This window comes from Protobothrops mucrosquamatus, unplaced genomic scaffold (assembly GCF_001527695.2).
Source record: "Protobothrops mucrosquamatus isolate PMUCROS unplaced genomic scaffold, P.Mucros_1.0 scaffold658, whole genome shotgun sequence".
Lineage (NCBI taxonomy): Eukaryota > Metazoa > Chordata > Lepidosauria > Squamata > Viperidae > Protobothrops > Protobothrops mucrosquamatus.
The window spans coordinates 44,098-58,361 of record NW_015386947.1 but is presented as its reverse complement, the minus strand read 5'-3'; the positions used below and the strand labels follow the sequence as shown (position 1 = coordinate 58,361).

The following is a 14,264-nucleotide window of genomic DNA, read 5'->3' as shown; positions in this document are numbered from 1 at the left end:
GTTTAAATTTACCTGTACCTAACTTTCCATTAACCTAAAACACAATTTCCTATAAAAAATGGGCAAAGTATTGCTAGCTTAATTTCCAGCTAGCTATGACTTATTAACTTCAGTGATATATGTTCTTTTTCAATTAAGCCCTTGACTTTCAACCTTTATTGAAAGTCAAGGTGCAAAAATATTTGCATCTTCTATAAAGAAATTATTTTTAAAATGTCAAATAGTGACAGATATTCATATAAAATATTGGCATAATACATTAGATAAAGCAATAAATCAGAAGTGCATGCTTAGGTAAATTATACTGAGATTATTTTAATATTTGTCTTCTTTTACATGCCATAACAGAGAACAAACAAGATTATGCAACTGTAGTTAGTTGAAAGGGCTTCTATAATTGATTATACTTTCTTTAATCAACACAGTCTATGATTAATTAATAAAACATTAATGTTCAGCAGGTGCCACTAAAACTTAATTTTTGCAATCAGCAAAGACCAGTTCAATAAATTATAATATTGAAATCACAGTCACTTAAAAACAAAGCAGGGAGGCAAGTAGTAGAAATGCTACTTTAAAAATGTTCATACTGTATCCTATACTAAGATGTCATAAATGGAAGGAAAGGGTTGGTATGCACCCACATAAGTAATGGTTTGCATGCATATTTGCATACAAACACTTTACTCAATACTCTTACTACATTAAAAGAAAAACTTTGCCTAGATATCAAGTATATATATATATATTATTTTACTTCTGTAGAGCAAGACATATGAAAGCAGTCTTACTGGTTTCTGTAATCAGTGATTAGCTATTAAATATAATCAAAATGTATTAATTAGGCAATTAACTGGTATCAGTGTCCAAATCAATTGAAATGTTTGTTTGGATTTTGGCATCCACAGTACCCAAAGACTCAAACTTTCAATTGTTGCTGTTTAAAAAAACCTATACAATTGGGCTAATATTTTTTAAATATATTGCATTTAAATATTAATTTTTTTAGCACGATTTTAAAATATATTGTGTGATGGGTCACCTCAGTGTGAGAATTTATTCCTGGATGTTATTGCTAATGTTAGTATTGTATTAGCAGAACTGGTTGAAAGCTAGGTTTCTGAAAGATGATTTTTAAAAAATATATACAAGTCTATGCCTAGGAATACCGGTAGTCATTCTTTTCATTCCACATTTATTGTGCTTCTGCATTAATGAGTCTGTTTTGCCTCATAGTGGTTTACAAAAAAATAATTAAAATAGTCTACATAACTCTGTAAAAATGTTACAGTATAAATACAGCATGAAACAATAAAACAACCAGGTTCAGCAATATAAACACTATAGCATCCACAGCAAACTTCATAACAACAAAACATCCATAATTTCTACAGGTAGTCCTCCGGTTATGACTGGAGTTGGGATTGGATTTTCTGTCACTAAGCAAAGCAGTCATTAAGCAAAGCGTCATATGACCCTGTCACTTGGTGGCAGAGTCCAGATTGCAAAGTCCAGGCTAAGATTGTGCTTGGATTGGCGACAGCAATAGAAGAACATGGCAAAGAAGCAAGGGGCAGCAGCAGGGGTGCAGGGCAGCCAAAAAGGCTAAGATGGAGGGGGATGGGCAGGTGGGGGGACTTGAAGCAGAGGCAGTTTGCAAAGGGCAGGAGAATGTAACCATAGGAAACTGTGACCAGTCATAAATGCGGGCTGGTTGCCAAGCATTCAAATTTTGATTACATGACCTCAGGAGTGCTGCAAAGGCTGTATCTTTGAGGACCAGTTGTAATTACTTTTTATTCAGCACCATTGCAATTTTGAACAGTTGCTGAATAGCCCAAGGACTACAAGTAGTACCATAAATTAAACTGATAATAATTAACTATAAACAGTTTCACAATGGACTTAAATTGGTATCAGGGATACACCTCAGTCAGGCATTTCGATGGAAAGGTATGCATTTTAAGAATTAAATTTTGTTCAGCATGTTTGTCTAACTATAACTGTGTATATATTTGTATATGCAAATGATGGGCAGCTTTAGCCAAATTTTAAAATCTCTTGGTAAATTATCAGTAGACTATTGATGATGCTATTTATTCCTTTACTGATAGCCTGCTGTTTAGAATTGAGTGAGAGAGGGAGGCAAAGAAAGAGAGAGAACTGTTAACTTTATGGCTCTGATCCGCTCACTGCCTACTTAAATTACACTCACTAACGATATGTGCCCCTTTAAAGAAAATAGCCTTTGACCAAAAAAAAATAATAGTAAAATGCTTGGTTTTATTCTTGTCTAAAATATGTGGTCCTTTTAAAATTGTTGTACCCCAATCCCCACCAGTCTATCTAAGAATGGCACACAGTCAAAAATTGATTAAATATGTACTCCAGGATTATCTGGAAGAAAGTTCTAAAGGATGGGTCCCCAATCCCCAGGCTGCAGTCCATTTGGCTTGCCTGCCACCCGCACAGAACCATCCCCTCTCCCCCCCCCCCCAGTCTGCAAAGCTGGAAAGGTTGGGACCACTGTTCTAAAGCTTAAATATTTAAAAGCAAAGGATATCAGCTTAAATAATGAAATCCAAATGCATTTGATTCTTAGCCTCTGCAATCTGATTTATGGTTACTATTTCACAATGATGCTGCAACTAAGCAAGATTACTGTGAATATTACACTTAAAGAAAATTATAGAAGAATTTTTTTGTTGATATATTATTCCAGTGTTTTTCCCCCAAAATATTTATAAGGACTGCCAGAAATATGATAATTAGGATAGATCAATTTCTTATGCCTGGCTTCAAGGTGACAGACCACAACAATTTTGGAAGTTTATTTTAGGATTTCTTTATTAGAAGGATGGCAGATCAAGATATGGAGGTGTACATCAGTATCAAAAATAATCTCATATCAAAAAACAAAGCATGATGCTGTCCTTAATTTAGAAACTCTGCACATAGCTTTCTGCTAGATCCAAAGTTTGGATCTCTTTCAACATTTAAAACACTAGATTTTTGTCTGATCTATCATAAATTTGAGGATTATTTGAATTAACTTATTATTTTAGTTGTTAATTCTTATCATTTTGGCTGTTTTTGTCAACCTCTCATCAGATTATAATATCAGTATTTAAAGTGCTAAGCTGTTATATGTTGTCTTTATAACTGTAGTTTGAATTGTACAAATAATAGTGGAATGTTTTTTCTTTTAATATAGTATAAACTATGTTATTTTTGTTTGGTAAAACTTTAAAATATTCTTTTGTTTCCCTTTTTCTATTCCCCTTTTCTGTTTTTTACTCCTCAAAATATCTTCAAAAATTTCAAAAATGGATAAATTCAACCCAATCAGAGAAATGAAATGTTATTTCTTTATCAAATTTAGAAATTGCCCATTTCCCTGACAGAGGGAAATTTGAGAAATCTAATTTGATTTCTCATTCTGTAATATGCTTAAATCTCTGACAGAGTTAATTTCCATGTCATGAAATTACTATAGAATATACTTCAAAATCATTCAAATATATTAACTAAGAAGGGAAGGTTATAAGTCTCTCTCTCTCTCTCTCTCTCTCTTTCTCTCTCACACACACACAGGTATAAATTTATTAAAGATTTTTAAAATATAAAAAGAAAGTAATGAAAAGAAAAGAGAAAGAAATCAAAGAATAGTGCAAAAAGAAAGAAAAATGATACAAAGAAGTAGCTTCCTATTTTCTTTATAAAAGTTATAAGTCCAATTACAAGTTTCTACCTACTCTATGATTACAACCTAGCTTGCTTTCTATATATTTTGTTCAATAATCAAAACCATAAATCATATGTTCATTTTCTCCTGTTTCATGCAAACAGGGGTTTCCAGTCAGCAATAAAGGTACATATAGGTAGTCCTTAATTTACAACAGTTCATTTAGTGACAGTTCAAAGTTACAACAGAACTGAAAATATGCCTTATGACCATTTTTGACAGTTATGTCCTTTGCAGCATCCCTATGATCATATGATCAAAATTCAGATGCTTGGCAACTGGTTTATATTTATGACCATTGCTGTGTCCCAAGGTCATGTGAACATCTTTTGTGACCTTTGGGCAAGCAAAGTTAATGGGGAAACCAAATTCACTTAACAACTGGGTTACTTACTTACCAGCTGCAGTGATTCACTTAACAACTGTGGCAAGAAAGGTCATAACATGAGGAAAATTCACTTAACAAATGTCTCACTTAACAACAGAAATTTTAGACTCATTTGTGGTTGTGTATTGCCTTTTCTCTGAACAAAGAAGTAAATTCATCTCAGGAAATTCCATTATTTTCACCTACCATTACTGCTGAATCTTTCCATCTTAGTATATACAATAATCTCACTGCAATTATCATGTACGAAAAAAAGTTCCATAACTTTTTTCAATTGTCCATCAATCCCAAAAGAAAAATCCCTGGTTTCAATTGTATATTAATATTTAAGTTTCTGTGAACCATAATACGTATTTGAACCCAAAATTTTCTAGCTTTTTTCATGTCCCCAAACATGGTAAAATGTTCCTTCATGTTCACATTTCCAACATAAACTTGAAGTGTTTTATAGATTCTATACAATTTCTCTGATGGAAAATACCAATGATACATCATCTTACAAAAATGCTTTCAATTTTTATAACAAGGCAAATTTCAATCCTTTCAACCAAACATTTTCCCATTATTTCATCAACATTTTAGCTACTTTATCATACATTCTTTCACTTGTTCTTCTGTTTCGTATTCAATAAATGTTTATACATTTCAGCAACTACATACATGTTCATTGTTTGTAAATTCTGTTTCAAACTCAGTCATAGAATGTTCAAAAACAGTCTTTTGTCTACTTTAAATCTTTCTAATAATTTTAAATAAGCAAACCATTAAGATCAGTATCCCTCTACCATCAGTTCTTCTCTTGATTTTATTTTACATTCCCCTTGGCAGAAGTTAGTGTTTTGTGTTTGTTTACTATTTCTTGTCTATATAATGCTTCTTGTGCTGAAAGTTAGAGAGGTATGTTTGAGCACAATCTGAGTTTGTATCTATTCCATATTCTCAATATGGCATGTCTAACATAATGGTTTTTAAAATCCTCATTGACCTTTGTCATATCACAAATATCCATGCCACCCAAATCTCAGATCATGTCCTTCTAACTTCAGAAGCCTTCTTTTTCTCACTCTTTCATCCTGTCCAAACAGCAAACTGCCAAATATAGTTACAGATCAGGTAAACCTTGTCCTCCTCTTTCCTCTGCATTTTGTACTATGGTAGCATATATTTAACATGTTTTTCCCCTGCCAAATTTAGATATATCCTTCTGCCACTCTTTAAATGGTGTATCAGTTGTCAAAACAGGTATTATCTGAAACAAAAACGTCATTCTAGGTTCTAGTTTGATCTTCTATTTTCATATTTTTGTTAACATCTTCGTCTTTTTATTCTTAAAATCTGCTAAGAACTAAAATAAACAAGATAGGGAACAGTGGGCATCCTTGTCTTATTTCTTCTTGCATCTTCATACGATTTTGTTAAATCTTCATTAAGAATTATTATGCTTTCTGCAAAGTGTATGTAGATCTTATCCATTTTACGAAATGCTCTCCAAAGTTTCATTGAAGAAAATTTACTGGGAGTAAATGTACATTCTGAGTAGTGTGTATGTTATTACACTGCTTATACCATCCAGTTGAACAGTACAGCTAGGGATTGATGAAATTAACAAGATTTGTTCTCTTTGACCATATTTGTTAAGTTTATAACTTAATTTCCCACTACTCATGCTTAAAGCAGTTAAGACTATCATTGCATGAAACTATTTCAATACAGAATTAATTATTTTTAAGGCAATATTGAATTGTACTTTTCCTGTCTGTTTTGGCTTTTAAACAGTACTGTATGAATCCTTAATTCTGCTGTTGGCAGTTTTATTCAAAGGCAGAAATATTTGGTGGCAAATGGGATTTTATTTCATCCAGCTATTGTTATAGATATAGATAAAATAGCAAATTCCTTCTTGTTGCCTAAGTGAGATTTGCCTGAAGGACTCTTATATTTTATCATTTGCACTATGCCACTATTGGGATACAATTAATTATGGTTTTTGGTATTTTATAGCCTATCTCCAGAAGTCCCAATTGCATATGCTTAGGGATCTCTCTCTTTCGCTTTAAAATTCTCATCATTACAAGTTGAGCTCAGTTTGGAAGATACCCTTATATTTTAAACAGAATTACATATGACCAGGCAATTAATGTACTTATTTCTAATTTCTTCCTATCAGAATTTTGAAAATGGATCAGTTTAAGTCTCTGGATTTATGCTTTTTAAATGTTTTTAAAACCCAGTTTAATTTACCAATTTTCTTTTTTTAAAAAACAGGCTCGGAATGTCAATACAAGTGAACTGGCAGCAATTAAAGTAATAAAATTAGAACCAGGTAAGCATTTTTTAATCTCAAGATTTCTGTTTCCTGTATTTTTTTAATCACTGTCTTATGTTTTCTTTTCTTCCTTTTTAAATAATACAATGACCCAGTAGAATATAGGTAATTTTAACTGTACATTTTCCTAGATAATCAAAAAATGCATTTCTATCAGAATGTTTAAGAAATATGTAACTAGCCTCCATATCCTGAAAAGGTAACATTTAGGAAAGCAAAATAAGGAAGATTAATAAATGGGCCTTCTTGAAAACTAGAATTAAACTTGTTAATTCCACCTGAATTTGGATATTGTAACAAAGTTGCTATTGAAATATTAATTTTAGTATGTGTGTGTATTCCTATTACTACAGTTTTCCTTTGCATGTATTATTTACAAAGTTTAATCTGGGATTTAAACAAATTTTACTCTTACTTTTAATACATTTTGTCATATTCTTGGTGAGTGCTGTTTGGTAGCAAAGCAGGATATCATCTAAATAAAAATGGAAACACTTTGAAGAATTTACTTTTCTATTTATCTAAATACACGCCCTATGAAGAATGTTTGAGATTATTTACCTTTTAAAAGGCAGCTGGGGAAAGGTGAAATAAAAAATGATGTGGAATTTATATGACGTAGAGAAAGTGAACAGGAATGCTTTACTACATATAAGAATAACTAATGGATAATAAAGTAATCAGTGATTAGTAATAACTACAATATATTTCTGCAATTATAACCAGAAAGATGTTGCATTCATGGTCAGGGCATGGATTAAGAACATTACATAGGCATCCAGTTAGCTAGTGGAAGAGAAATGAGCCTAGCTACTCGTTTGCTTTAATCATCCAAAAGTTTAGAATGTTTTGTTTTGGGTTTTTTAAATTAAGACTAAAAAAAAGAAATGGTAATAAGATTGGCATAATGTAACAATTTGCTGTCAAACCAGGCAATTACAGAGTCACGTCCAACAGCATTTGCTCTGAGTAATATGTGCAAGGCTTAAAGTAAGATTGCACTACAGTGTAACTGTGTGTTCATTTCAGAAGATGACCTAAGCAAAGATAGATGTAGGTAATGCTTTCACCATATTTCAAGGTCCTTTATAAATATCTAGAGCACGAGATATAACACAATAGGGACTAATACAATAGGATATTATAGATCAAAGAACAAAACTGCCTACTCTATAGCAATCTCACTGCCAAGTAAACATACCTGGAATCTGTAGACTTTTGAACTAAATTAGAAAGTGTATATTATTGATTACATAAATTATGCACATCTCTTCAACTTTTGTTACACTGTTATACTATATACCACTCTGCAGACTAGGCATTATTAGATGTTATTGGGATCATAGGCTTTTATTTACAATTACAGGTGGTCTTGCTTGTTGCTTTACAGAAAAACTTGTAACGCAATCAGAAATGTTGGTTACAAATAAAAAAAACCAAATAATTAAATAACTTTCAGTAATTGCATTTGTAATATTTATCAGAGCTACCAGTTCATAACTTCAGTTCCTGTTGTTTCACTCTTAGTGTATGTGTAATACATACTGCATGCCCCCAGTTGTATATCCTTAAATGCAAGATGAACAATGTTGTCATAATCTGTTTTGGATAGCTTTGATGTCAGTTTCCCAATCTATAGCAAAATAGGTATATATAGTTTTCTGTTGCTGGAAGTTTATTCAATGGTTACCTGTGGTATTCTCTAACACCGAGATTTGTGAAGGACCATATCCCATGTTTTAAATTTTAAGGGATGGTGGTAGGAGAATTTAGCATAGATCAGCTATTTCCAACAGCGAAAAATCCTATTTGTAACACTATATTTAACGGCCTAATATTGTTCTCTTTAACAAGATAATATCAATAGTTAATGTAGGCTTTCCTGGTGAGAGATTGATAGCCTGTTTTCTTAGTGAAATATTGATAACTTGAATACTGGCATATCAGGTGATCATACTTTATTATTGTTTTCTACTAATGTTAACTTTATTGTGTGATATCGTGTACTTCAAAAATGGAGTAACATATATATTGCAATAAATATAATGGGGAAATAATTGATTTATTAATTTTAAGGATTATAAATATCATGGAAAAATAATTGATTATTAACTTTAAGGAATTGAAGTGCTTTTTATGTAAGTTGGTAATGGGGCATTCTTTCTATAAGCATGATGCTTTTTTATAGGTGAAGATTTTGCTGTTGTGCAGCAGGAAATCATTATGATGAAAGATTGTAAACATCCAAACATTGTTGCTTATTTTGGCAGCTATCTCAGGTATAATTTTTATGATATACATATAATAAGAATGTAAAAATTGTTCACTGTTTGCAAAAATAAGACCTAGTGTGACCCTGGGTTTCTAATTATCAGTGGCATTGTATACTCTCTAGGAAGTTCATATTGTCTATTGCCTAATTTCAGTTAACACATCACTTCTGTATGAGATATTTTAATCTTTGTTCTAGAAAATAGCTTAGTAAGCTCTATTCCCAACTTTGCCAACTCTCTGCCTTCTCCTTGACCAACTATCTCATACTGTTTTTGATCACAGATTAAATTGTTTATTGTATTGTAGTTCTTGACTTACGATAGCAGTTGGGACTGGAATTTACACTTGTAAAGAGTGACTGTATTGCTTAGCGACAGCGATTCTGGATTCTTGCAGACATGGTTGCCATTGTTAACTGAATCCCATAATCATTAGATGTGGTAACTTCCAGCTTTCCATAGCCAAAATCTATAGAGATGCTGGCAGGAAGTTGCAAGTTCCAGGCCTACAGGCAGGTTAATAGTAGGGCAGTGAATAAGAGGGTGCATGAGAGTCGCTGATTGGAACGTCACTGATCAAATGGTGGTAGGTCGAGAACTGCCTGTAATCAGTTAATACTGAAATTCCTCAGATAAATAAATCTTATTGCTCTGCTTAGTATTCACTTTGCATTCCTGTAAAAATCTATAGTTATTTCATTTGATCACAAGCTGCCCATAGTTGCTGTATCAATAAAATGGGCAGCATAGAAATTTAATAAATAAATTAAAATAGAATATAGTTGGTATTTGTTATTTTGATTTTTGTTTGTTTGTTTTTTCTGGTAAGGCCCACTTAGCCTGGGAAACAGATAGTTACCAGACAGATCTCTTACTACAGTTGTGGAATAATTTCTTCTGTTGAATGCCCTCTGCTATTAGACATACAGGAATATTATATGTATGAAAATGGAAGATGTCTTGCTTAATATAAAATGTAGGTTTTATCACCTAAAATTGGGAGTTTCTTATTACTAAATGATGAATGGAATCACAACTCTTTAGTGTAACAGTAATAGCTTCCCAGTTACATATTACAGCTACATATATGTTTTCTTTAAATCTGAAAGCATTTTCTTAAAATAGAAGAATTCTTGAGTATTTATTTTATCATTTTGAATCAAAAAAGACTAGAATAGTTAGCCATAACTTTTGGAAAGATTATTATCATTTTTGAGGAGTGATTTGCATCTTTTTATTTATACACATTATTTTAAAAATTACTATGATGGCAACTTTTGCATTTTGGAAGAATATTGAATCATATAATTTTCCATTTAACATATTATTTTAAAGCATAAATACTAATGCCAAAACTCTGACAAACTCTAACATCTAGACATCAAATTAAATAAAGCAAAACATTAGATTTTAATTCATTAAAATGAATTATCATACTTTTCAACAAGTCTTCTAAATACAGAATTCAGTAGTGATTTAGAATTTTTGTAAGGGTCTAGTCAGGATTAAGATTTGTTGGTACTGGAATTTCGTGAAGAAGTGAGAGGAAGGTGGAATAGCCTTCTGCTTTGGAAAGATGAAAATATTCAAGGCTTAGTTTTCCTCCAAATACTTTGCAAAATCATGAAGTTTCATAGTTAAGATTGCATAAAGTGTTTATAAGTATGCAAAACTGATCAGATCTTGATTTTTAGACGTGATAAATTGTGGATTTGCATGGAGTTCTGTGGAGGTGGTTCATTACAGGACATTTACCATGGTAAGTTGGCAAATGTTATAGGGTTATTTTGGAAATACAGTATATATTTCAAATATAATAGTTCTATTCTTTCATTAATTTGATCCTGAATACATACATAAAAGAATACATTAACTCTTGTCCATGGGTACAACAAAATAATAAGCTAAATATGTGAAATAATGTGAAATTTCATTAGTTTTAATTGCTGGAGATACAAGTCCTTCTGTCATAATTATTCTTTTGAAAACTATATTATTTTGTTATTCTCTCTTTGAGAATTTAGAAACTAATTGTATAAAACAGGTTAGCATGTAAGAGAGGCAAATATGGGGTACTGCCAGATAGCAATTAGCTGTGTTATGTGTTCCACTCTCTTTTTTTCCTCTTTAATCAGAACCACAGTGCATATCATCTCAGATCCCCTTTCTGTAATCTTTCAGCAATTTTAGGGGTGAAAAGAGAACTGGAGGAGGGCAAATAGTATTCCATTCTTCAAACAGGAGAGACTGGATAGTTACAAACTAATCAGCTTGATGTTAATACTAGTCAAAAATTTGGAGCAGATTATTAAGTTTGTGAGGATTTAGAAAATGCATTGTTTATCAGAAACCAACCTGCAACAAAGATAAATCATACCAACCAGTTGTTTTGTTGTTATTTTGATAAAGTAACCAATTTAGTTGATCAAGAGATTGTAGAAGAAATAGCATAGCTCGGCTTCAGCAGAGTGTTCAATTAAGTCTGCTGTGAGGTCTAGTAGAGAAGATATCAACAAGTGAGCTAGCATTGACTCTAGCACTGGTTGAATAATCATACTCATTGAAGATATTAAGTGGGGAGGAAGAGTTGAGTGTATAACACAATCTATTCTAGACCCCATATTGTTCAACTTATTTATAAAACACTTGGATGAAGGGTTAGAAACTGTAGACAGTGTAAAGGAGGAAAACCAGGCATCTTATAAGACACCAGTAAGACAAAAAAAAAAACATTGGACAAAAAAATAGCAAGATAAATTTCAACAAGGACAAATGCAAATTACATATGGATAGAAAAATCAAAGGCCTGAATATAGGACGAGAGACCATAATAGGGAGCAGTACATGCAAAAAGGGTCTTGGTGGATTATAATTTGAACATGAGTCAATTGTGTGATGCAGCTGCCAAAATAGCATATGCAATCCTTAGATTGCAAAAACAGACATACGCTGTCAATATTAAGGCAAGGCATAGTTTCTCTCTATTGTGTTGGTCAGACCACATCCCTAATATTGTATCCAATTCTGATGGCTCAAGTTTCTCTCAGAAAGCAGCACTAAAATCAAGCAAACAAGCATTAAAGAATATCTGAAAAATGGTTTATTGTAGAAAAGCTTACCATTACAGAGGTATAAATATGCTTGAGAGGTGCCCCATCTCAGCCATATGACTTCCCAGTTTGTTAGTATATTTCTTTGAAATAATAATCAAGAAATCATAAAATGTTAGGGATTAGGAAGAATATTGAGGGGAAAAGAAAAGAAAATAGAATAGAAGCCCTGTTTGGAGAGAATGGCAGTTAGAGCTATACCAAAATATTCTGCAGGTTCCATTTGTAAAAATACAAATCATAAAATTAAAAGCCCTAAACATTTATTTTATTTATTTACCAAATTTATGTACCACCCACCTCATCAAAGCTGCTCTAGGCAGCTTACAAACATTCAATTAATATACACAATAAACAATAAAACAATAAATAGGGATCTTAAATTTAAAATTCAGTTAAAAGAAAATTGACCAGGATGGAGTGTGTACAGGGAGAAGGCGCAGGGTGTTAACACCTTGAATGGACCAGGAGGCAAACTGGCAGCCATTGCAGCTCACAGAACAGCATTGTAACATGAGCCAACCTTGTGCTCCCAAGAACTGCCCCCACAGCTGCGTTCTGTACCCGCTGAAGCTTCCAGATACTCTTCAAGCATAGCCCCACATAGAGTACATTGCAGTAGTCCTGGCATAGAACATAGAAAAAAGATGGCAGTTCAACCATTGCACACGATTTATCCTACAAATATCATTTTTAAAGCTAAACTACCTCTGATAATCAGACATTGTATCAGGCTTGGGTTAATTTATAATAAAACAAATAGAAGGGGATTTAATCCTTGTGGCATCAATATGAGTTCCAGCTGAAATTTTTTATTCTCTATTTTGAGGGGGGGTTCTGGCAAAACTCGAAAATCAAAGTTTGCTTTCTGTGATGTTGATTTCAAGTTTAGAATTTGAACAGTGAATATATGTTCATAAAAGCAAGCAAGAGGTTTGAGTTTTTCAAAGTTAGCAATGAAAATATAGTAGATGTTCTACTTAATTTGAATGGTTTCTCTTTTAGTGACTGGACCACTTTCAGAGCAGCAGATTGCTTATGTAAGCAGAGAGACACTGCAGGTAAACAAATTATTTACATTTTTATTACAGCTTTTAGGATAGAAAAAAGATACCAGACATTTCTGTTGAATAATGGGAGGGGGGGAGTGTAGAACTACACAATTGTAAGATGTGCATTTCTCTAAAATAATGTTTTTTAGCTGAGATTTAACGAACAAAATGCAGCCTCTACATTTGCTCTTTCTTAGGTATGTGTTTATGTATCTGTGTTCATTGGCTTACAGTGCTGCAGAGAGCTAAGCCTGTCTTGTGCAGAGAATTTGCCTTTGAAATTTAGATACAAAGTGAGCAGCTGTGATGATTACAAAGATTTTTGTTTGACTTCTCACTCATATGGCAGGTTTCATAAGAAAGAAGAAATGCCTGGCACCCGGATCCTGAACAGAAGTATAGTTCTTCTATCAGAAGAAGGGACCTGTACAGTAGTGCTTCTTTTTGACACAAATATGTTTCAGATGACAGGCTTCAATGAAGCTGTGTGCTTATTGCTTATGCTTGCCTTTTAGTAATAAAAATATATTAACTATTTGTGAGGGATTATGTTTTTAGATGAAAGTCAGCTGTTTTGTAACAGTTCTCTATCTCTTTCCTTCTGTCATTTCTTCAAGCATGGATTGGTCATGCAGTGATATTTATTTCAAACATAAGAGAGCTACACTTTTGCAACTTTAAAAATCTAGTTGATTTTTTACTATATAGAGCAATCACTCAACAGAAAACCTGTCTTTCTCTAAGAACTTTATACCTTTTCTTTTAATTACAGGGATTGTATTACCTGCACAGTAAAGGAAAAATGCACAGAGATATAAAGGTAGGATTATTGCTGAAATAATTTTTAAAGTGCGCAAAATTCCCATATTGTTATTTCAATAATACTTATCTGAAAGAATATTTTTACAAATAAGAAAGATTTTGTAATAATTATAATAGAGCTTTGATTCCTTTGAACTAAGTTAAAGTTATTTCATATTGATAATTCAACCAACAGCATTTGTATGTTGCAAAAAACACGAAGTTTGGTTCTGTAACAACCATATTGAAGAAGATACACATGGAACAAGTTATGCAAAGAGTATATTCTCCCCCTTCCCAAGTGTTGACAAGTTCTCTGTTTTAATTGGTCCAGTTTGGAAAATATTCTTTCTTTTGTCTGTGTTTGGGATATTAGACAAACAAGCATATCCAGATTACATTTTGTCAATTTTACACTTGTCTTTTTTTCTAAAATTGAAATTTCTCTATCCTATTTTGATCTTTGTTCTGTCCCTGCTGGCAGAGTTTTTGTTAAGAGTTTACCTTAGTTTTTTGCAGTTTATTTTTGAATAAGTTAATGTACTAAGTTTCATGCAGAAACTGCTTAC

The 14,264-nt window shown here is 32.4% G+C and overlaps 1 protein-coding gene across 1 annotated transcript in view; it reads left to right on the top strand.

The window, feature by feature from the left end:
- Window positions 1–8,649: 8,649 nt before the first annotated feature.
- The window catches only part of MAP4K3 (mitogen-activated protein kinase kinase kinase kinase 3), a 48,292-nt gene continuing 42,677 nt past the window's right edge, over window positions 8,650–14,264 (top strand). Inside the window, exons 1-4 of the mRNA XM_015817938.1 lie at window positions 8,650–8,738; window positions 10,427–10,491; window positions 12,848–12,903; window positions 13,667–13,714. Coding sequence (XP_015673424.1) covers window positions 8,683–8,738; window positions 10,427–10,491; window positions 12,848–12,903; window positions 13,667–13,714 — 225 coding nt within the window. The 5' untranslated portion in view covers window positions 8,650–8,682. The remainder of the gene's footprint in view (window positions 8,739–10,426; window positions 10,492–12,847; window positions 12,904–13,666; window positions 13,715–14,264) is intronic.